Source organism: Ochotona princeps, chromosome 14 (assembly GCF_030435755.1).
Source record: "Ochotona princeps isolate mOchPri1 chromosome 14, mOchPri1.hap1, whole genome shotgun sequence".
NCBI classification, from domain to species: Eukaryota; Metazoa; Chordata; class Mammalia; order Lagomorpha; family Ochotonidae; genus Ochotona; species Ochotona princeps.
In genome coordinates, this window is record NC_080845.1 from 33070369 (window position 1) to 33094074 (window position 23706).

The window sequence follows — 23706 nt, forward strand, 5'->3', positions numbered from 1 at the left end:
GGAGTTAGGGGAATTCGCTCCCGCGTCCGGGCCTCCCCCCCCCACCCCCGGAGGGGGCAACTTGTGGCGGCGGTGGCGGTGGCGGTGGCGGTGGCGGTGGTGGCGGCGGCGGCGGCGGTGCTGGTGGTGGTGTGGGGTGGGGGGTGGCGAAGAGAAGGTGGCGGCGGAGGGCCGGCGATGGTAAAGGGGAAGGGGCCGCGCCGGCCCGGGAGCGCCGCGCTCGCTCGCCCTCTCGTTCTCCTCGGGGGCCGCCGGGGCCGGGAGGGCGCGCGGGGCCGGAGGGGGCGGGGGTCTTGCGGCGGCGGCGGCGGCTGCGCGGGGGGAGGGGCGGAGGAGCAGAGCGAGAGCGCCTCGCGCCGCGGGAGCGACGGAGCTGAGACGGAGGGAGGGCGAGAGGGAGGGCGAGAGGTAGGAGGGGCGCGCGCCGGGAGGGGGACGGCTCTCGGCGGCGGGCGGCCCGACGCGCGTGCGCGCGCCCCTCCCTCCCGGCCCGCCTCGCCCTCCTCCTCTTCCTCCCACTTCCCCGCCTTCTCCCCAGCAGGCCGGAGGGCTGGCGGCGCTTTGTGACGCCGGCGTGTGTCCCCCCCCCCAACCCCCGCCCTTAAAGGGCCGCACGGCCGTGGAGGGCCGAGGGCGGGGCGCGGTGAGGTCGCCTAGGCCTGAAAGGACTTTTGGACGGCGCCCCACCGCAGGCGTGTCCCGGAAGAGGGCTCGGGTTCTGGAGCCCGCTGGGCTCGACCCCCAGGTGCTGACGGTGGCCGGGCCCGGGTGGTTCGGAAGCCTCAGTCCGTGACTCCGCCCCGCTGGCCAAAAGCAGACCCCTGATTAGGATGCGCTGAGGATTTGAGCCTTATCGCCTAGAACAGGCCTTGCGACGTGTCGCTTGGCAGTTCCAGTCCTCGCTCATGCCAGTGTGTCCTTTCCCAGCCGAGAAGTCGGGGAGGGCCGTTGGGTCTGCCACAACTTCCCCAAATACAAAGCAAGTTGTGGGGAAAGAACACAGCCCGGAACTGACTGGCCATTCACAGTGTGATTTGGGGCCAATGTTCTTGGCTAGCCCTTCAGCTCAACATTTGTGAAAAAAAAAAAAAGTGGTTGGGCTTTGAAGCCCCTGTAAGGCCGTTCAGCTTGAGTATCCGATTTGGAAATGAGGGGTTTTAGAGATCATCTGAAATGACATGTGACAGTCCTCAACTCCTAGGCTTTTGAATATACTTCATGGTCTAGGCCCGGCGCAAGAGCCCAGTGGCCAAAGTCCTTGCCTTGCATGTGCCAGTATACCATATGGGCTCCGGTTCTAGTCACAGCTGCTCTGTTTCCCATCCAGCTCCCTGCTGGTGGCCTGGGAAAGCAGTCAAGGACAGTCCAGAGCCTTGGGTCCCTGCACCCGCGTGGGAAACTCAAAAGAAACTCCTGGCTCCTGACCTCAGATCAGCTCAGCTCTGACTTTGCAGCTACTATCTGTAGCTCCTTCTCTGTAAATCAAAATTTCCGGGCCCAGCACAATAGCGTAGTGGTTAAAGTCCTCGCCTTGAACGTGCCAGGATCCCATATGGGCGCCAGTTCTTTCTTTTTTTTTTTAAGATTTTTTTTTTAATTGGAAAGTCAGATATACAGAGAGGAGGAGAGACAAAGAGGAAGAACCTCCATCCAATGGTTCACACCCCAAGTGACTGCAACGGCCGGAGCTGAGCCACCAGGAGCCAGGAGCTCCTCCAGGTCTCCCACGTGGGTGCAGGGTCCCAAGGCTTCGAGCCATCCTCGACCACTTTCCCAGGCCACAAGCAGGGAGCTGGATGGGAAGTGGGGCTGCCAGGATTAGAACTGGCACCCACATGGCCCCCTGCGCAATAGTGTAATGGGTAAAGTCCTCGCCTTGCATGTGCCAGGATCCCATATGATTGTCAGTTCTAATCCCGGCAGCTCTGCTTCCCATCCAGCTCCCTGCTTGTGGCCTGGGAAAGCAGTCGAGGACGGCCCAAAGCCTTGGGACCCTGCACCTGCGTGTGAGACCCAGAAGAGCTCCTGGTTCCTGGCTTCAGATTGACGCAGCTCTGGCGGTTGTGGTCTATTAGGGAGTGAATCATCAGACAGAAGACATTTCTCTCTGTCTCTCCTCCTCTATATATTATCTGACTTTGCAATAAAAATAAATAAATCTTAAAAAAAATTTACAATAGAAAAATATTTGGGCCCAGCATGGTGTCCTAGCAGCTGAAAGTCCTTTCCTTTCATACCCGGTCCCATATGGGCGTTGCTTCATATCCCGGAAGCCCTGCTTCCCATCCAGCTCTGTTCCTGTGGCCTGGGAAATCAGTCAAGGATGAACCAAACTTTGGAACCCTGCACCCATGTGGGAGACCCATAAGAGGCTCCTGGCCCCTGGCTTTGGATCAGCATAGCTCTGGCCATTGTAACCACTTGGGAAGTGAATCAATGGATGGAAGACCTTCCTCTCTGTCTCTCCTCTCCAATAAAAATAAAATAAATATTTTTTTAAAAGAGCAAAATAGATAAATCTTTTCAAAAAATACTTCACAATCTGTGAGACAAACAGTTCACTGTCTTCTAAGATTGTTTCCTAGAAAAATCAAGATCCTATGAAAGCAGCACAGGATTTGGGATCAGAAAGATCTTGATTCCAACCCCAGCTCCAACTTTAATATTACCTCTTCCTGTTTCATCAGCACCAATAAAAGGGAGTTAATTATACCTAACACAAGCAATTGTAATGATTAAGTGAGATCATCTATGTACAGAATTTCGTGACACAAGGTAAATGGTTCATAAACAAGAACTTTAAAGAAAACCTTCAAAGGCATGCTGTATTCTGTATATCATGCTTCATTTTGACAGTGGCTTTAGTTGTAATGAAGAGATGGTAGAGTTCCCTGGCCTGCAGTTCCTGTTTAAAAAAAATACTAATAAAATTGTGGCCTGGCACAATAGCTCAATGACTAAATCCTTACCTTGTAGCCCCAGGATTCCAGCTGCTCCACTTCCCATCAAGCTCTCTGCTGTGGCCTGAGAAAGCAGCTGAGGACAGCCTAAGGTCTTGGGACCCTGCACCCACACATGGAGACCCAAGAAGAGACCCCTGACTCCTGACTTTGGATGGGCTCATCCCCTGCTGTCACAACTACTTGGGGAGTGAACCAGCAGAGGGAAAAGTTTTTGCTGTTTTTCTCCTCTTTGTAAATCTTCCTTTCTAATACATATAAATCAATCTTTTTTAAAAAATATTTTTATTGAGGACACCTGGCCTGGGTACTTGGGGTACATGCAAGACCATGCCCTACTGAATGAAAAAGGTGCAGCAGTGGACACAGGCCCTGTTGTAAAAGGAGAATATGGCAGTTCATTTGCTGCTGAGCAGAAGAGCAGAACTAACTGGACAACTACCCAAAACAAACGATGACAGCAAAAAATCTCGGTGAATGGAGCCAGTGGCCATTGGGAAGATGACATCATCGTTGGACTGGTGAAAATGGCAGCGTTTCAGAACTATCCAAACCACCTGAACAGATCCCTTGGATATGTACACATTGAGACTCTGGGTTGATGTGAGGTGGCGGTTCTTCATCCCTGGGTGCTGGGACATGTGGAAAGTCAGGAATGGTTTCCCTCTTTGTTTCTCCCCTTTCCCCAGGAAGAACAAGCAGAAATAGCAAATTTAGAAGCAATGAGTTCACCCAATTTTCCCTAAACCCTGGTCCTTCCCACCCTGATCAACCATGTAATCATTACTAAAAATAAAAAAAAAAAATCTTGGGCCCGGCGGCGTGGCCTAGCAGCTAAAGTCTTCGCCTTGAACGCGTCGGGATCCCATATGGTCGCCGGTTCTAATCCCGGCAGCTCCACTTCCCATCCAGCTCCCTGCTTGTGGCTTGGGAAAGCAGTCGAGGACAGCCCAAAGCCTTGGGACACTGCACCCGTGTCAGAGACAGAGACAGAGAGGAAGATCCTCCGTCCGATGTTTCACTCCCAAGTGACCGCAACAGGCCGGTGCTGGGCCGATCCGAAGCCGGGAACCAGGAACCTCCTCCAGGTCTCCCACACGGGTGCAGTGTCCCAAGGCATTGGGCCGTCCTCGACTGCTTTCCCAGGCCACAAGCAGGGAGCTGGATGGGAAGTGGAGCTGCCGGGATTAGAACCGGTGACCATATGGGATCCCGGCGCGTTCAAGGCGAAGACTTTAGCTGCTAGGCCACGCTGCCAGGCCCAATAATGAATATATTTTTTACCATATTGGTTACTCATTACTATGTCAATTAATTCCAGAATGATGTAAATTTTTGCTGATGGTATGTTGGAGCTTTTAATTGATTGGGATGATACTTTGCTGGCTCTGTCTTCAGACCAGAGAGGGTATACCTAAGAAGCCGTTGAACTTGACTGGACAATAAGATGCTGGACTCTATGTTTGGTATATGCTTGCAATGGGGGAATCTCAACTGAACTTGAACTGTGGTTATGCAACAAGGTGGAGGAATCCACCATGGTGGGAGGGTTTGGGGAGGGGTGGGGAGAACCCAAGTACCTATGAAACTGTGTCACATAATACAATGTAACTAATGAATTAAAAATAATATATTAATTAAAAAATAATGAATATATTAAATACAATCGGTTATACCAAAACTATTTTTATTGGAAAGGCAGAATTACAAAATAGTAGAGACAGAGAGAAGAGATCTTGCATCTGCCAGTTCACTCCCCCATTTAGCAAAGTGGGAGCTGAGCTGATTAAGCCAGAAGCCTGGATCTTCTTCTGGGTCTCCCACCAAGGTATAGGGACCCAAGGACATGAGCCATCCTCTGCTGTTTGCCCAGGCCATAAGCAGGGAGCTTGATCAGAAGTGGAGCAGTCAGAAGTTTAACTGGTGCCTCTATGGGTTACCAGCACCACAGGCAGAAGCTTAGCTTAATATACCATGGTGCTAGTCCCCATAGTTTCTCTTACTACTGACATTTAACATCTTACATTAATATTGCCTACAGTTAACCAATAGTCATATTTTTTAAGTTTTATGTGAGGTCCTATTTCTACTCCAGGGTTCCATCTGGAATACCAGACTGCTTTGAGTTTTCCTGTCTCCCTATGCTCTTCTGAAGTGTGTTAAATTATTGGATTTTCCTTAAAAAAAAAAAAAGATGTATTTGTTTATATTGGAAAGGTAGAAATACAGAGAGGAAATGATACAGAGAGGAAGATCTTCCATCCCCTGCTTTACTCCCTAAGTGGCTGCAATGGCCAGAGCTGATCTGATCTGAAGCCAGGAGCCAGGAGCTTCTTCCAGGTCTCCCATGTGTGCACAGGATCCCAAGGCCTTGGGCCGTCCTCAACAGCTTTCCCAGGCCACAAGCGGGGAGCTGGAAGGGTAGTGGAGCAGCCAGGACACAAATCGGTGCCCCAGAATGGATTCTGGCTCATACAAGATGAAGACTTTAGCCACTAGGCTCATGCTGTGGGCCAGGACTTTCCCTGTTCTTTATAACTTGAACAGTTTTGAAGAGTACTTGACCTCATTTATAGAATGTTCCTCATGTAAGGTTTCCAATGCTTTCCTCATGGTCAGATATACTGGGGTGTTATGGCTCTCTTAAGGGAAGGATCTAAGAGATACATGCCATTTAGATTGCATCATATCCGAAGCATGAAGTAGCTCCTGACTTAGCAGTGTTGATGCTGACCTTCACCAGCTGGCTGAGGCAGTGTGTCAGGTCTCTCCACCCTTTTCTACACAATGCTGTTTAGGAGGAAGTCCTTATGTGAAATCCACACTGAGGAGTCATTTTTGTTGTTGTTTTCCCCCTCAAGGATGAAGTCTCAGGTTAGTTTTTTTGTTATTCTTTTTTGTTGTTGTTAGTTTTTTACATTGTCATTTGAGGCAAAGATTAAAAACAAAGATGGAATTCAAATCAAGGCACTGCACCATGGGACTCGGGCATGCCAAGCAGCATTCTAATTAACCCATGAGCCAGATGACCTCCCCAGAGTCTCAGCATTTTAGGGCATCCCTTTCTAGCTCCCCCAGCCTTACCGTCTAGGTCAGGTCTTCATTCAAACCCCCTCTGAAATGAATAGTTCCTTCTGGGAAGAGGAAGTGTCCCGGCCATGCTATCCCTGCCCAAAATGATGCTGTACAACAGGATTCTGGCTTTTCCTCCTCCACCACAACATTTAGGGACAAGAGGAGTGCTGACCTGGAGATGTGAGCTAGGATGTTGACACCCCAAATAGCAATGCTATGAGTAGACAAATAGGCAGAAAGTTCATCTTCAAAGCATTTCACCCACATGAACTCATCACAGACTCACCCTGATCCACAGGATGACAGAGCACCAGCTTTACCTCACTGGAACACACACCTGGCACCTAGATCAGAAACTGCTCCGTGGGCTTAAATCAACTCACAAAGTCATGTTAAGAATCTACAGTGGGCATTGCCTTCACTGGAAGATTCTTGGTATGCCCATTCCCACATTGAAGGAAGTGAAATTCTGTAGCACTAACTTTTTTTTTATCTTTGCTGATAAGACTTCATTTATTACTAAGCTGAAGACTGTCTTATTCATCACCGTATCCGAAGCAACCAGCACAATAACACAAAGTAGATGTTAAGTATTGTTCTTAGAGATTCATGGCCAAGGGCAGAAGGGCGATCAGTAAACCTAAAATCATAAACTGAACACCCCTTCTACCACAAAGACACACAGAAGGTTCTCAAAAGACTATAGAGTCCACAACTATATACCAGCAACTTCATGTCTGGTACATATTGAGCAGTCAGAAATATGGTCAAAGAAAGAATGGGTGGAAACTGCTTCCTAGAGCTCTCAGGTTTCCTAATCGCAGGTAAACACCACCCTGACTGATTACTGCCCTCTGGTGGTGACAATAAAAAACAGAAGACCTACCGTTAAGGGACTCTCCAAGCTCAAACATTTTCTTTCTTCTGACAAGATAAAGAAATCTTGGTCAAATAAATGAATGGAAGAGTATTTGATTTAGGAAGGCTGATTTTAGCGTTATAGAATGATTCCTTTTAAGGGTTCAGCATTTTTTTCATTTAACATGTTAACATACCTGGACATTGCTCAGAAGGAGCCAGAATCAGGCAAGCATTTGTATAGGGTACGGGATATATTCTGCATCCACTTCTGATCCACCTTCCTGTTAATGCAGTGTGGGAGACAACAGATGATGGCATAAGAATCAGGGTCCTGCCACACACGTGAGAGATCCAAATATACTTCCTTGTTCCTGATTTTGATCAGGCCCAGCATAGCAGTTATGGGCATCTGGGAAGTCAAACTGCACATGAGCCATCAGTTGCTTTCTCTCTCTCTGCATTTCAAATAAGTTTTAAGAAAAAACATTTCTTAATTAAAACAAAAGCAAACAAAAAAGCACTTCTTCCCCCAGAGGGCCACTAAACAGTAACAGTTAGCATTTCCTAAGCAACATCATTATGAGATAGGCTCTTATTGAATCCTTAATAAGGCATCATCATTATGTGATAAGCCTTATTGAATCCTCAAGAAAGAAAAAAGTTTATGGTGCAGTCATTTATTGGAAAAATCCATTTTACTGAGCAAACTAAGGCAACCTGAAATCTAAAGTGATCCAGAGTCATTCAGGAGGAAGTGGACGGGACATCTGGAGCCGACACGAGTTACCTCACTTCCCTGCAATGTTCCCAGTGTCATGTGTCCACAGAGCTTCATACCACTCCCAATATTGTACTTCAATCAATTGTTTACCTATATTGTCCACCCACAAGAAACTCATTTATTTATTCAGCAAATATCTAGGCATGATGGCTCACTGGCTAATCCTCCATCCTCAGGTGTGGCATCCTATATGGACGCCAGTTTATGTCCCAGCTGTTCCATTATATCTAGTTCCCTGTTTGAGGCCTAAGAAAGCATTTGAGGATGGTCCAAAACCTTGGGACCCTGCACCCATGTGGGAGACCTGGAAGAAGCTCCTGGTTCCTGGGTTTGGATTGACTCAGCTCCGGCTCTTATTGCTACTTGAGGAATGAACCAGTGGATGGAAGATCTATCTCTACTCTCTGTAAATCTGCCTTTACAATATAAAATAAATAAATCTTTTTTAAAATACAGATGTCCATTGATTTTTTTTTCCTATGTAAAAGATCCTGTGCTAAATTCCAGGGATACAGCAGTTGAGTGAGACATAATTAACTGAGCCCTATCCTCATAGAGCTTTTATTACACTACTTGAGAAGGACGCAGACAAAAATTAGTAGATTCAGCATACATAAAAGATGATTTCAGGGCTTGGCATGGTAGCCGAGCAGCTAAATATTCGCCTTGCATGTGACAGGATCCAATAAGGGCACTGGTTTTGTGTCCCAGCTGCTCAACTTCCCATTTAGCTCCCTTCTTGTGGTCTGGGAAAGCAATAGGGGATGGCCCAAAGCCTTGGGACCCTATACCTGTGCGGGAGGTTCAGCTTCAGCTGCTGTTGGCACTTCGGGCATGAACCAACAGATGGAGGACCTTTATCTCTCCTTCTTTCTGTATATCTGATTTAATAAAAATTATATTTAATAAAAATAAAATTTAAAAAAATGATTTTGGTGAGTACCAAATATAATGATTAAAGACATATATAATATAAAAATGTTAGGATGAAATGTTTATTTAGAATACAATGTTTTGTTTTTGAAGATTTATTAAATTTACTTGAAAGAGTTACAAAGAGGATAGATGGAGAAGATCTTCCATGGGTAAGTCAGAAGCAGGAAGTCAAGAGCTACTTCCAGGTCTCCCATGAAGGTGCAGGATCCCACTGCTTTCCCAGGCCATAAACAGAGGGCTGAGGCAGAAGTGGATCAGCCAGGACTTCAACTGGTGCCCACATGGGATACTGGTGCCACCAGGTGGAGGATTAGCATGCAGTGTCACTGCACCAGCCAAAAAGAAGTTACATTAAATAGAGAGCCCAGCACGGTGGCCTAGTGGCTAAATCCTCGCCTTCAATGCGCCGGGATCCCATATGGTCGCCAGTTCTAATCCCAGCAGCTCCACTTCCCTTCCAGCTCCCTGCTTGTGGCCCGGGAAAGCAGTCGAGGATGGCCCGAAGCCTTGAGACCCTGCACCCGCGTGGGAGACCTGGAGGAGGTTCCAGGCTCCTGGCTTCGGATCGGCACAGCACTGGCTGTTGCAGTCACTTTGGGAGTGAATCAGCTGATGGAAGATCTTCCTCTCTGTCTCTCCTCCTCTCTGTTTATCTGCCGGGATTAGAACTGGCGCCCATATGGGATCGTGGAGCGTGCAAGGCGAGGACTTTAACCACTACACTATTGCTCCGGGCCCAACTGTCAACTCTTAAAAAAGACTTATTTATTTTTATTTTTTTATTTGAAAGGCAGTTACACAGAAGGAAGAAGAGAAAGAGAAAGAAAAAGACAGAAAGATCTTCCATTTACTGGTTCATTCCCCAAATGGCAACAACTGCCAGAATTGGGGCTGATCTAAACCTGAGAGTAACCCCTGTCTCTAACAATGGTCTCCCTTAGATTTATTTTCCAGTAGAAGAAATATATTTGTTTAAATAAAATTACAAAGTAAAAGTAGGGCCTGATGCAGTGGCTCAGTGGCTAAAGTCCTCACCTTGCATGTGCCAAAATCCCATATGGGCGCTAGTTTTAATCACGGCTTTCCCACTTCCCACCCAGCTCCCTGCTTGTGGCCTGGGAAAACAGTTGAGGATGGCCCAAAGCCTTGGGACCCTGCACCCAAGTGGGAGACCTGGAAGAGGCTCCATGCTCCTGGCTTCAGATCAGCTCAGCTGTAGCCGCTGTGGTCACTAGAGGAGTGAATCCTCAGACAGATGGAAGATCTTCCTTTCTGTCTCTCTTCCTCTCTGTATATCTGACTTTGCAATAAAAATAAACCTTAAAAAAAAGTAAAAGTAAAAAGAAATAAAACTTTTGGCACTCACTTAGACATAATTTGGCAAAGAACATTAACAGCAATCAGCATGAGTTCATTCAAATTTTATGCCCCAGTCATACTGAAATACTTGGAGTTTTCATATTTTACCATGCATTTTTGTCTTGGGAACTTGACATTATTGCCCTCTTTGGTAAAAATGTTTAAATTATTTGAATGTCCCTCCTTCTCCTTGTAAATCTGCCTTTGTAATAAAAATCTTTTTTTAAAAAAATACATCTTCTAAAAAGTTCAAGAATTAAAACTCCTATATTCTCCAAAAATATCATCATAAACACCCCCTTGAAAAAAAGGAAAGCTCCAGGAATGTTCCAGATTAAAACAAAGAAACATGACAACTAAATTCAATACAATATCCTGATGCAGGAAACAAGATACAATAACACAAGGCTATTATTAAGATAATTGGCAAATTTGAATATGGAATTTACAAAATAAGATTCAAAGCTAATTTTCCTGAAACTTATAAATGGATAACGTTTATGTAAGACGGAGTCGTGATCTAAATACTTCCCAAAGTAGATACGCTTGTAATTGACTGTAAAACGGTTTTGCAAAATAACATATACATATACAGAAAAAGATAAGCTTTGTAAAACGTCAACGCTGCATTTAGAAAGAAGGTTTGTGGGAGTCCATTATACTGTTCAATGTTTGTTTATACTTTCAATCATTTTAACCATTTGATTTTTTAATCATAAGTAAAAGTTGGAGAAAAGCTATTACAATTGTAAGTACAGGATAATTGTGACCTAGACCAAACCTGGCGCAAAAAAAATCGGTAGGTTCAGAGTATATTTTGGCGGCAGCACTAATTGTTTATTGACAATGCAAAAGGATTCACTGACGTAAACAAACCAATTCCAACAACACAGTCCTAAACTAACCTCACCCTTCCGGTTTAGACTCCAGAAGCGGAAGTGAGCGAAACAGGAAGCCGCGACCGGCAGCCTACCGGTGTCTCGTCACGACGGACCCGTCCCTCTCGGGCTCCCGTTGGGTCCCTCCCACAGTGGGCGGGCCTTGAACACGGGAACCAATGGTGAGCGACCTGTCGGCCCCTTAGCCTTATGGCTGCGGAGTGGGTGGAGTCCTGGAGAACGCAGTTAGCCCGTAGTCGGGCTGCCGAGTGCAGCACTTCCGCCCACGTGGGAGGCTAAGCTGTGTTGAATCCGAAGTGCGGGAGACCCAGCCATGGGTCCGGCCCCTGCCGGGGAGCATCGCGGAGCTCCGGGAGAGCCGGCGGTGGGTTGAAAGGCTCGATGTGCACGCCCTGCTTCGAGAGGGCGGGGGAGGGAAGCCCGGGCGTCTGCGTAGAGGAACCCGTCCTCAGCCACGTTGCTGAGGCCCTGCAACAGTTGGGGCTTCGGGAAGGGAAGTGGGGAGCATGATTGGGGTGCCAGCAGTAAGGCCTACTAAGCCTCAGCCTCCTCGGGGGGTTTAACGACCTGGGTCATTTCCTTGACCTCTTCCTGCCTTGCCGTCAAATTGGATCTTTCTCCCCATAGTTTGTGGGATCGTGGAGGGTATTGGCACGCAGCTCTAGGACAGGGCAAAGTGTGGGATCTGACCGAATTAGGTTTCAGACCTGCTCGCGGGACAGGTGCACTAGCTGTGGAACTTAGGGGTAAGTGATGGGAGTGTCTAAAAGGATTATTGTGAGGATTGAATGATATAATTTTTTTTGAAGATTTATTTATTTTTATTACAAAATCAAATATGCAGAGAGGAGGAGAGATAGAGAGGAAGATCTTCCGCCCTATGATTCACTCCCCAAGTGACTGCAACGGCCGGTGCGTGCCGATCCGAAACCGGGAACCAGGAACTCCTCCAGGTCTCCCACTTGGGTGCAGGGTCCCAAAACTTTGGGCCGTCCTCGATTGCTTTCCCAGGCCACAGGCAGGGAACTGGATGGGAAGTGGAGCTGCTGGGATTAGAACTTGCGCCCATATGGGATCCCGGCGCGTTCAAGGCAAGGACTTCAGCCGCTAGGCCACGCCGCTGGGCCCCCAGATTTTTCTTAGCACCTGTCCATATAAAGGGCTTTGTTGTCATGTAGGGCAGGGCTTAAAGCAGCTTCTATCGCAGCTACCTGCAAGCAGAGTTCCATGCTTGTATTGTCAGGTATGACAGAGAACCTCAAGTCAAAGAATTTTTCAGTCTGGAATTCAAGAGATGTTCCCCCAGATCACTGTTCTTGAGTTTGAGAATTGACATCCACTCAGAGGAGGAACCAGGAGCCCATGAAGCCTTTACCCACGGCTTATCCTGGTGGAACTTTAGGCGGCAGATGTCCTGGTCATACTGACTTCTTCCTTTCCGACCACAGGTGATGGAATCGGTCCCGGAAGGCACAGGCAGGGAGGGGAGGAAGGCCAGGAAGTTGTCCTCCAAGAAGCGGCCAGCGGCTAGCTCTCCCAGCAATGGACTCCTGCAGCCCGTGAAGCTCAGCAGGGCAGAACTGTATAAGGAGCCCACCAATGAGGAGCTGAATCGTCTCCGAGAGACCGAGAGTCTGTTCCATTCCAGCTTGCTTCGCTTACAGGTCCTGTTTGTTTTTGGGGGGGTGTGGTTGCTTAGAGGGGTAGGACCCTCAGGCTAACAGACTCTTGCCTTGCCTCGCTTGCAGGTAGAGGAGCTACTAAAGGAAGTGAGAGTGTCGGAGAAGAAGAAGGATCGGATCGATGCCTTCCTACGGGAGATTAACCAGAGGGTCATGAAGGTGCCCTCAGTCCCCGAGACAGAGGTAAAGCTGGTGGCCTGGCCAAGCAGACTTCTGTGTGAGCTTCCCAGATGGGGGCCTTGCATTTTCTTGCAAGTTTAGGGTCCCAGAAGAGCTCAAATGGGCGTGTAGGAATTTATGTCTTTATTCATTCAGCGAGTATCTCTATATCTTACAGTATTTATGTTATTGTGATATGCTGGTTACCAAAAAAGAAAAACATCATCTTTTTTTTTTTAAGATTTATTTATTTTTGTTGGGAAGTCAGATTTATGGATAGAAGGAAAGACAGAGAGAAAGATCTTCCATTTATTGCTTCACTCCCCAAGTGGCCACAATGGCTGGAGCCAAACCAGTCCAATCCAGAGCCAGGAGCTTCCTCTAGGTCTCCCACACTGGTGCAGGGTCCCAAGGCTCTGGGTCTTACTCCATTGTTTCCCCAAGCTATAAGCAGGAAGCTGGAAGGGAAGTGGAACAGTCGGGATATGAACTGTGCATCTATGGGATCCCGGTGCATGCAAGGCGAAGACTTTATCCACTAAGCTGCTATGCCGGACCCTGTATCTTGTCATCTGATGTTGAAATTACGGATGGTAGATAGTGAGCATGACAAGTAAGCAGTATGGCTGTGTTGGGAGGTGATAAATGTCATGGAAAGGGGAAAAGCAAAATTAAGGTACGAGGAAGAGGAGATGGAAGTGGCTTGCAACTTATGTTTTTTAAATTTTTGTTTTTTTTTTTTTTTTGGAAAGGCAGATATACAGAGAGGAAGATCTTCCATCTGCTGGTTTACTTCCCTAGTGGCCACTATGGCCAGAGCTGAGCCAATCCAAAGTCAGGAGCCTGGAACCTCTACTTGGGTCTCCCATGTGGGTGCAGGGTCCCAAGGTTTTGCGCTGTCCTCAACTGCTTTCCCAGGCCATAAGCTGGGAGCTGGATGGGAAGTTGAGCAGCCAGGACACGAACTGACACCCATATGGGATCCTGGCACGTGCAAGGCGAGGACTTTAGCCAGAAGGTTACTTCACTGGGCCCAATGGTTTGCAATTTTTTTTTTTTTTTTTAAAGATTTATTCATTTTATTACAGCCAGATATACACAGAGGAGGAGAGACAGAGAGGAAGATCTTCCGTCCAATGATTCACTCCCCAAGTGAGCCCCAACGGGCCGGTGCGCGCCGATCCGAAGCCAGGAACCAGGAACCTCCTCCAGGTCTCCCACACGGGTGCAGGGTCCCAATGCATTGGGCCGTCCTCGACTGCCTTCCAAGGCCACAGGCAGGGAGCTGAATGGGAAGTGGAGCTGCCGGGACTAGAACCGGCGCCCATATGGGATCCTGGAGCATTCAAGGCGAGGACTTTAGCCGCTAGGCCACGCCGCCGGGCCCAATGGTTTGCAATTTTAAATGAAGCAACTGAGGTCGATCTTGTTGAAATGAGATTTATGTAACAATTTGAAGGCAGCAAGTGATTCAGATGGATTCCTAAAGAAAGAATATACCAGGATGGGGGAGGCTCAGAGACAGAATGTACCTGGGGCAGTCCTCAGAGTCAGTGAATACAAAGTAGAAGGAGATAGGTTCAGAAAGTTAGGGCAGAAAGCCGCAGATCATGCAGAGCCTTTTATTTTATTTTATTTAAGCTTTATTTTACTTTTAAGGCAGTGGAGAGCAGCTGCACATGGGACTCATTTAAGGCAGAATGATGGAAAGAGACAAAGCTCTTCCATCTATTGGTTCACTCCCCAAATGGCTGCAACAGCCAGAGTTAATAAATCAGACTGAAGCCAAGAGCCAGAGACTCCATCCTGGTTTCTCATGTGAGTGGCAGGGATCCAAGTACTTAAGCCATCACTTGCAGCCTTCCCAGAGGTTTAATCGAGGAAGTTAGATTGGAAGCTGAAACTTGGGCCTCAAGCTAGCATTCTGATGTGGGATGCAAGCGTCACCAGTAGTGGTTTAATCCAGTATGCCACAATACCAGACCCTCCTGCAGGGCCTTGCATACCAAAATAAGGCCTTTGGCTCCTGTTATAGGGGAAATGGGGAGCTGCTGGGGTTTTTCAGAGCAGTGATCTTTAGGATTACTTTTCCAGGTTGGTTTGTTTTTAAGATTTACTTATTTATTTGAAATACAGAGAGAGCTGAGTCAAGCTGACTTAAATGGTTTTGACCTGAGTATCTAGTATGGGGTTGCCGTGATGGAGAAGGTTGTGCATTTGGGTTTGAACATACTCATGTGTCAGGATGTCTAGAAGATGTCGTGGGGCCGTGTAATGCAGGCACAAATCACCGTGTGTTACTGTATACTCCTCACAGCTCACTGACCAGTCCTGGCTCCCGACTGGGGTTCAAGTTCCTGTTCACCAAGTACCCTACACCGTGAAAGGCTGTTTCCGCTTCCTGCCCCCTGCCCAGGTCACTGTTGTGGGCAGCTACCTCCTAGGCACATGCATCCGGCCAGACATCAATGTGGACGTGACACTGACCATGCCCAGGGTAAGGTCTAAGGCTTGAGGGATAGAAGAGCTCACCTCTGGAAATGGGAACAGCGTTGCTGGGCCTGGATCAGCCCTTTGGTCCTCAAGAGGTGCTGGAACTCTCTTAGCTCGCTCCATCTTGGTCCCTGAGCACTGTGGGACTGGCCATATCTCTCCTCGCCATGTCTCTCCAGGAAATCCTGCAGGACAAAGACGGGCTGAACCAACGCTACTTCCGCAAGCGTGCCCTCTACCTGGCGCACTTGGCTCACCACCTGGCCCAAGACCCTCTCTTTGGCAGTGTACGCTTCTCCTATACCCATGGCTGCCACCTGAAGCCCTCCTTGTTGCTGCGGCCAAGTGGTAGGAGACATACACTAGGCTTTGGCTCTGGGTGGGAGGGCAGATCTGAGAAGGGCAGAGACACGAGGTCAAGACCAGGGGAGAGGCTTGGGCCTCCACTGTGATAGGGGTTGCTGTAGGCACCTCAAAACCTGTGACAGGGAGGAAATGGGGCCCTCAGGTGTGAGAGGGCATGGTACAGGGACCCCTGCAGGCCCCCAGGCTGCAAGATCTCAGCACCTTCTGCTTCCATCCAGGAAAGGATGAACGCCTGGTCACCGTGCGTCTGTATCCTTGCCCTCCACCCGACTTCTTCCGCCCGTGTCGCTTGTTGCCAACCAAGAACAACGTGCGCTCGTCCTGGTACCAAGGGCAGAATCCTCCAGAACCTGGTGAGCCAGCGCTTGTGTTCTGGTGGAGCTGGAGGGAACTGGTGTGGTGGGGGCCTTTTATGACAGCTTCCTTTTTCCTCCCACAGGTAGCCCAGAGCCTCCTACCCCCCACTATAACACCTGGGTTCTGCAGGATACTGCCCTCGAGTCCCATGTGCAGCTGCTCTCCACTGTGCTGGGGTCATCCCCAGGGCTGAAAGACGGTGTGGCACTTCTGAAGGTCTGGCTGCGGCAGCGGGAGCTGGACAAGGTGCGTTGCAGGTGGCCCAGCCTCCCTGCTGCCTTGCCATGCAATGGGCTGCCTCTGATCTCATGTCTCTCTGGTTATCTCAATTTCAGGGCCGGGGTGGGTTTAGTGGCTTTCTTATCTCCATGCTGGTGGCCTTCCTCGTGTCCACACGCAAGATCCACACCACCATGAGTGGCTACCAGGTCCTGCGAAGCGTCTTGCAGTTTCTGGGTGAGACGACTGGGCTGGGCTGGGCTGAGCTGGGCTGTACACGGTGAGGGAACCCCCTCATCCCAGCAGAGAGTCCTGTGATTCTTTGCCAGGTGATTGAGGAGCAGACTGAGTCCTAGAGATGAGTGGTGATGCCCGCCCCTGGCCAAGGGAGGGCATCCTTAACAGCCCAGGGAAAGGAGGACCTTCTGAGGGACACTAACCTTCTCTGGTTCCTTCAGCCACCACCGATCTTACCAGCAATGGGATCAGTTTGTGTCTCAACGCAGACCCCAGCTTGGTGAGTCAGGGAAGGTCTAGCTATGTGCTGTTGGCTTGAAAGTAAGGCCCCAACCCTGACTGGCTTCTCTGCCTCTCCCCCCAAGCCAGCTCCAGCTGACTTCCACCAGGCCTTCCCTGTTGTCTTTCTGGACCCCTCAGGCCGGCTCAACCTCTGTGCTGATGTCACTGCCTCCACCTACCACCAGGTACCAACGGGCTCCCGCTCCTACTCTCATGTTCCCCCAGCATTTCAGCCGTGGCTGTGTCCCCTCCATCAGTGCCACATCTACCCCCACAGAGCTCGGGGCAGGCATGTCTGGGCTGAGCTGTTAGCACAGGCTACAGCAGCGGTGCTCCTTGCCCTGTGGCTTCAGGTACGGCATGAGGCACGGCTGTCCATGGCGTTGCTGGACAGCAAAGCTGACGACGGGCTTCAGCTGCTGTTGATGACTCCCAAACCCATGGTCCGGACTTTTGACCACCTCCTGCAGTGAGTGTTGGGGGAAGGGGGAGGCTGCAGTGATGGGCTAGGGTCATCCAGCAGGTGCTTAGATGTCCCTGGGGGTTGGTGGTCCTAGGGCCAACCAACCCTGATTCCCCCTCTTTGCTCTCTCAGCCTCCGTCCACTGAGTCGCCTACAGGCAGCGTGTCACAGGCTGAAACTCTGGCAAGAGCTGCAGGACCATGGTGGGGACTATGTCTCGGCTGCACTGGGCCCACTGACTGCCCTTCTGGAGCAGGGCTTGGGCTCCCGGCTGCACCTGCTGGCTCACTCTCGACTTCCAGTCCCAGAGGTAAGGTGGCGTGAGTTTAGAGAATTTGTGAGTGAGTGGGGCTGGATCCAGGGTCTCAAGGACATAAAAGGATATACCATCTGGAGCCAACACAGTGTCTCAAGTGGCTATTCTCCATCTCCAAGCACTGGTATCCCATATGGGAGCTGGTTCATGTCCTGGGTGCTCCACTTCCCACCCAACTCCCTGCTTGTGGCCGGGATGATCAGTGGAGGGTGACCCAAACAAAGCCTTGGGACCCTGCACCCGTGTGGGGGACAAGGAAGAAGCTCCTGGGTTTGGATTGGCTCAGCTCTAACCATTTCTGCCATTTGGGGAATGAACCAGGGAATGGAGGATCTTTCTGTCTCTCCTCTGTAAATCTGTCTTTCCAATAAAAATAAGTACATCTTAACAACAACAACAACAAACGGCTACACCATCCCTTAAAATTTGACTCTGCTGGAGGACTTCGAAGCAGCTCCAGGCCAGGCTAGGGGGTGCTTGCGTTGAGCTCAACCGTTTTCAACTCTCCAGTGGGACATTAGCCAGGAGCCACCAAAGCACAAAGACGCTGGGACCCTGACCTTGGGCTTGCTCCTCCGACCTGAAGGATTGACCAGTGTTCTTGAACTGGGTCCAGAGGCCGATCAGCCGGAGGTGAGGAGTCCAGCACTCGCCCTGGGGGGTGTGGGGTAGATGGTCCTTCTGCAGTCTGCACTGAGCCCTGCCACGAAGACTTGTAAGAGCCTTTGTGTCCTGACCTCTCTTCAGGCTGCTGACTTCCGCCAGTTCTGGGGGTCTCGCTCGGAGCTTCGACGGTTTCAAGATGGAGCCATCCGGGAAGCTGTGGTCTGGGAGGCAGCCTCAATGTTCCAGAAGCGCCTTATTCCCCACCAGGTGGTTACCCACCTCTTAGCAGTGTGAGTGATGGCCTCTGGATGCCAGGAGGCAGCGGTAGGCTGGGATAGCTTTGGAGGAGGATCTGGCTCAGACCTCTGGGGTGGGAAGCCTGCCTGCTACTGGGAGCCATAACCCTGCTGCCTTTACTGCGTATCTCCTCCTTCAGACATGCTGGCATCCCAGATACCTGCGTCCACTACACTGGGGGCCTCCTGGACACCCTCATTCAAGGCCCCAAAGATGTAAGTCAGGGCTTTCACTCCAGGCTAGCAACTGCAGTGAAGCAGGAGCCGGCTTTTCTGTTCAAGGCAGGCTGCACTTTCTGTAGTGTCCAGTAGAGGGGGTGTTGGTTCCACTGCTGCCTGGACCATGAGTTTTAAGGGATGCTGCCCCCACTGATTCAGTCCCTTACCCCTCAGAACTCCAGCACTGGGGAGGAAGCCCTGGCAGCAGCTGTGCGCTGCTACGACGACCTCAGCCGCCTCCTGTGGGGGCTGGAAGGGCTCCCTCTGACTGTGGCTGCTGTCCAGGGGGCACACCCAGTACTGCGTTACACGGAGGTGAGATGCAGGAGAGGCAGAGAGCCTTGCCTGCCTGGTGACCCCACCCTGCTCCATGCCCCCCCACCAGCCTCAGGGCACAGACTCAGTGTCTGCCCCCACCTCTTCTCTGTAGGTGTTTCCACCAGCTCCCATCTGGCCAGTCCACTCTTTCCACGGGCATCTCCAAGAACGGGCCTCCTTATTACCCCGGCCTGATAAGCCCTGCCCGGCCTATGTAGAGCCCATGAACGGTAAGAGGGTTCAAGAGAGAGTATGAGCAAGCCTTTTCCCACTCCCAGCCACTGTACAAACCCTTCTCATCTGCTTTCTCAGTGATTTGCCACCTGGAGGGCAGTGGTCAGTGGCCACAGGATGCTGAAGCTATACAGCGGGTCCGAGCTGCCTTCCAGCTGCGCCTGGCAGAGCTGCTGTCACAACAGCATGGGTTGCGGTGCCGTGCCACCGCCACACATACTGATGTCCTCAAGGTCAGGCTGGTATGGGACAGGGGGTATCGGGGTGGAAGAGGATACCCTGGGAGTTCCAGGCTGGATCCTATCTCCTGGTTCCACTTTGCAACCCCCTCTTCAACAGGATGGGTTTGTGTTCCGCATCCGGGTGGCCTATCAGCGGGAGCCCCAGATCCTGAAGGAGATTCGGAACCCCGAAGGGATGATCTCACTGAGGGACACGCCTGCCTCCCTTCGGCTAGAGAGGGACACGAGGCAGCTGCCCTTGCTCTCCAGCGCCCTGCATGGGTGAGGCTGCCTGCCAGGCTTCTGTTTGCAGACCCTTCCCTGCCCCCATTCTGCTCTCCTCCAGGTTGTCTCTGGAAGTGTAGGTGTAGGGGCTGTGTGTGTGCAAGTTTGGGTCCTGACCCTCACCCACTAGATCCCCCTGAGTAAGGATTCTCCTCCATAAAGTCATAGCACTAAGGTCAATCTCCAGTGCCCTAGGAGGACTTAAGATAAAATACCCAAGCCTAGCATTGGATGAGGGTGGGATTGCAGTGGTTGTGGGCCTTAGGTATTGTCTTGGATCCCAAGGGCTTGCCTCTCATTGCTGCTCTTCTTGCCCCCCTCCCACTCTCAGGCTCCAACAGCAGCACCCCGCCTTTTCTGGTGTTGCCCGGCTGGCCAAACGGTGGGTGCGCGCCCAGCTTCTGGGTGAGGAGTTCACCGACGAGAGCCTGGATCTGGTGGCTGCCTTCCTTTTCCTGCACCCAGAGCCCTTCATGCCTCCCAGGTGACTGCCCCCAGGGCCTGCTTTCCACCTTGCCACATGCAAAAGGGAGCTAGGAACTCAAGGGAGGGATGAAAGGGTTTCCAGACCCCCTGCCCTCCCACTACCCACCCCAGGAGCCCTGAGCTGTCCGGATTATGCAATAAGCATTGGGGATGGGGACCCCAAATGGTTTGCTCACTCCTTCCATTCAGCTCCCCCCAGGTTGGCTTCCTCCGATTCCTTTTCCTGGTTTCAACCTTTGATTGGAAAAACAACCCCCTCATCGTCAACCTCAACAGTGAGCTTAGTGGTAAGTGGTGGGACTGGGGTCAGGCTGCTAGAAGAGCTAGAAGGCTGGGGTAGCAAGGAGCTTCTCAGCCAGTCTGTTGGGTTTCCTCCTTGTCTCCCTCTTCCTGGATTTCTATACCCGGCTCTGATGGTCTCGGGTCACGAACTGTCAGGAGTAAGAGTCCATGATTGAGACCTGGCTGTAGAGACACGATCTATACCTGTGATAGTGACAGAATGTACTGGGGCTACAGATGGCATTGCTACTTGGCTTTGGCCTGGCCCAGTGCTAGCCGTTGGCAGATTTCGGGGATCAAGTCAGCAGGTGGAGGATCTGTCCCTGTCTGCCTGTCTCTTGCATAAAAACAAATCAGTAAAAAGAACAGACCAGAGCTGGTCACAGGCTACCTAGGGGCCATGGAGGGTAGAGAAGGACAGGAGGGGCCCATGAGCAGCAGGTGAGAAGTTCTGCTGTTAGTGAGTGAGGAGGTTAGAGTTGGGTGGGAGTGGTGGTTTCCTGTTGTAACGTGAAGAACTCTCCAGTCTTAGCAGGGAGCAGAGTATCGGGTTCCCAGTTCCCCAGGTGTGTGGGAGCCCAGGGGCGGGGGGGATTGGGAGAGGGCAGGCCTCAGCTAGTACAGGCCTGGAATCCAGGCTGGGGGTACCAGGCAGTGGAAAATTCTGCCTCTGGGCTGACGTTGGGAGATTAACGCCACACCCAGATAAGATAGGTGCCATGTCCCTTGTGTCCCTTTCATCGCCTTTGCCTTTTGGAGGAGGGGTGATAGAAAATCTATCTCTGATAGGGACGGACCTGGGATGGTAGAGGGTGTCAGACAGGGAAGGGAAGACTAACCCAGTACCCCCATATGTCTAGCGGAGGAGCAGGCTGAGATCCGGAGTGGCTTCCTGGCAGCTCGGACCCAGCTCCCTGTCATGGTCATCATTACCCCCCAGGACCGCAAGAGTTCCGTGTGGACACAGAACGGACCCACAGCCCAGGTTTAGCCCTATACCTGCCTACCCCTGTGATATGATTTCATTTTTTTCCTTTGCCCAGGCCCGAGCTGGGAGAGACCCATGGTTATTTCCCAGCTGACATTTCTCTACCCTGCAGATCCTGCAGCGGCTTGTGGTCCTGGCAGCTGAGGCCCTGCCTGTCCTAGAGAAGCAGCTGATAGATCCCCGGGGGCATGGGGACATCAGGGTAAGCCCCTGGCCAGCACTGAGTCCAGCACATCAGGGGATTGCCCTCGAACCTCACAAGTCCAGGGTTCAAGGAGTCTTCTCCAGGTTGCTCAGTTAGCTGGGGTCTGGAGAAGATGTAGAAGCCACCGTGGAGCCTGTGGGAGAGCCTGGGCTCTGACAGCCTCCCACTACCCCTTGCACACCTTCTGTACCCGAGTCGGCCCCTGCTGCTTCCTCTGTGGCTCTTGGTGGTGTTCCTGCCCTCAGATAGGCACACAAGCCTGTCATGGGGTCAGATGGAAGAAAGGGCCCAAAGTAGGCATGTTATGGGGATTTGGGTCCTGTTCCTAGCTCCAGGGGCTGCCGCTGATCGCTCCTTCTTGCTTCCTTAGACGGTGTTCCGGCCGCCCTTGGATATATACGATGTGCTGATCCGCCTTTCTCCCCGCCACATACCCCGGCACCGCCAGGCTGTGGACTCACCCGCTGCCTCCTTCTGCCGAGGCCTGCTCAGCAAGCCAGGGCCCTCGTCACTGATGCCTGTACTGGGCTATGATCCTCCTCAGCTCTACCTGGCTCAGCTCAGGGTAGGTCCCCAAGAACTGTCTGACTTTGAGGAAGCGATGGCCACGTGGAGCTGGGCCATGGAGGAGACTCCCAGCCACCCACCTATAACCTTGGCTGTTTCATCCTTCCCAGGAGGCCTTTGGCGATCTAGCCCTTTTCTTCTATGACCGCCATGGCGGGGAGGTGATTGGTGTTCTCTGGAAACCCACCAGCTTCCAGCCGCAGCCATTCAAGGTATGCTGGCCTGGGACAGCTGTGTGTTCCCACATGTGGTCACGAGTGTCTATGTCAGGTGTGGAGTGTATGGGCTTGTGTGCACATCTCCATGATCCCTGCCCCACCACTGGCCTCATATTCCAGATGTTTCATTGAAACACCTTAATATGCGTTTCTTTTACCTAGGCCTCTAGCATGAAGGGGTGCACATTGCTGTCTCAGAGTGAGGAGCTGGCGATGGTGCCCAACGTAGAAGCAATCCTGGAGGACTTTGCTGTGCTGGGTGAAGGCCTGGTGCAAGCTGTGGAGGTCCGAAGTGAGAGGTGGACTGTGTGATGCTGACCCCAGAGCAAGCCTGAGATAGGCAGCAGGACACTGGCATTCTGCAACAAGATGTCAACAGAGTGACCACCTTCACTGCATAAGAACCTTCTGCAGCAAGCCTGCTGACCTGATGCCCTGTAATCCCTAACAGGAGCCTTGCCCTAACTGTCCAGTGTACCAGTGCCAAAATAAGGGTGATGATGTCTTATGGGAACCAACTCAAGAGAGTAACCTGAACCTAGGAGACCCATTCACCTGTCATTCTGGCCTGGACCTATTTCATTTGTTTATTTTGTGTGTTTTTGACCTGCTTCTTCTGGAAGGATTTGGAGAGGATGGCATATCCACTTTCCCACTGCCAGGGCCTTTGCAGAGATCCCAGTGTGCCTTCAACTGCAGTGCCAAGACTTGAGATGGGACCCAGCAAAGATGTGGCTTCCCCAAGGGTCCCCGAGCAGGGGCACGGAGGCCAAGTGGACATGAATGGACCACATTGAAGGGGTACAATGCCCTCCTGTGCTGGTGCTGCTGCTTCCCAGGGAGGAGACAGTGGAAAAGTACAGAGCACAGGAAGGGGCTGGGTCGGGTAGAAGGGTCACCAGGGCACTTTCAGTCCAAGAGGGACACCGGAAGCGTTGGGTGCTATCCCTGGCCCTGTTGCTCTGCCATGATCCTCAATTTGACACCCCCTGTTCTGCACCTGAGCGAGGTTACGGAGGTGATAGGGCATTATCCTGCTCCCCCAGGCTTCAGGGAGGGAGGGATGAGAGCCACCTCCTTTCCGTGTGCTCCACACCCCCTTTCTGGCAGCCTCTCCCTGCTTCTCTGTCTCCCCTAATCCTGGCTGTTTTTCCAGATTCAGCTCAAATAGTGCCCCTCCTTAAGCCCTACCCTCACCCCCCAGCCTGAGGGATCTTGCCTTGGAATAGTCAAGTGTGAGTATTCATTCAGTTCACTTGACAGGCACATCCAGTGGAGTGCACTCTTGCATTGTCTTTAACTCTAATAGAAAATTAAATTGCTTCATTCTTCCATG

The 23706-nt window shown here is 51.0% G+C and overlaps 1 protein-coding gene across 1 annotated transcript; it reads left to right on the forward strand.

Annotated features, from left to right (window-relative positions):
* The first annotated feature begins 11016 nt into the window (after positions 1 to 11016).
* On the forward strand, positions 11017 to 23706 carry NOL6 (nucleolar protein 6). The gene is made up of 26 exons (XM_004581043.4): positions 11017 to 11235; positions 12320 to 12535; positions 12620 to 12736; positions 15030 to 15209; positions 15385 to 15553; positions 15790 to 15924; positions 16011 to 16174; positions 16264 to 16384; positions 16606 to 16664; positions 16750 to 16851; positions 17020 to 17135; positions 17262 to 17439; positions 17956 to 18078; positions 18193 to 18341; positions 18488 to 18563; positions 18741 to 18881; positions 18997 to 19114; positions 19197 to 19351; positions 19458 to 19621; positions 19956 to 20108; positions 20300 to 20397; positions 21253 to 21377; positions 21493 to 21582; positions 21956 to 22150; positions 22263 to 22364; positions 22533 to 23706. Exons 1-26 carry the CDS (start codon positions 11185 to 11187, stop codon positions 22680 to 22682), a joined length of 3447 nt encoding a protein of 1148 aa, XP_004581100.2. The 5' UTR covers positions 11017 to 11184; the 3' UTR covers positions 22683 to 23706.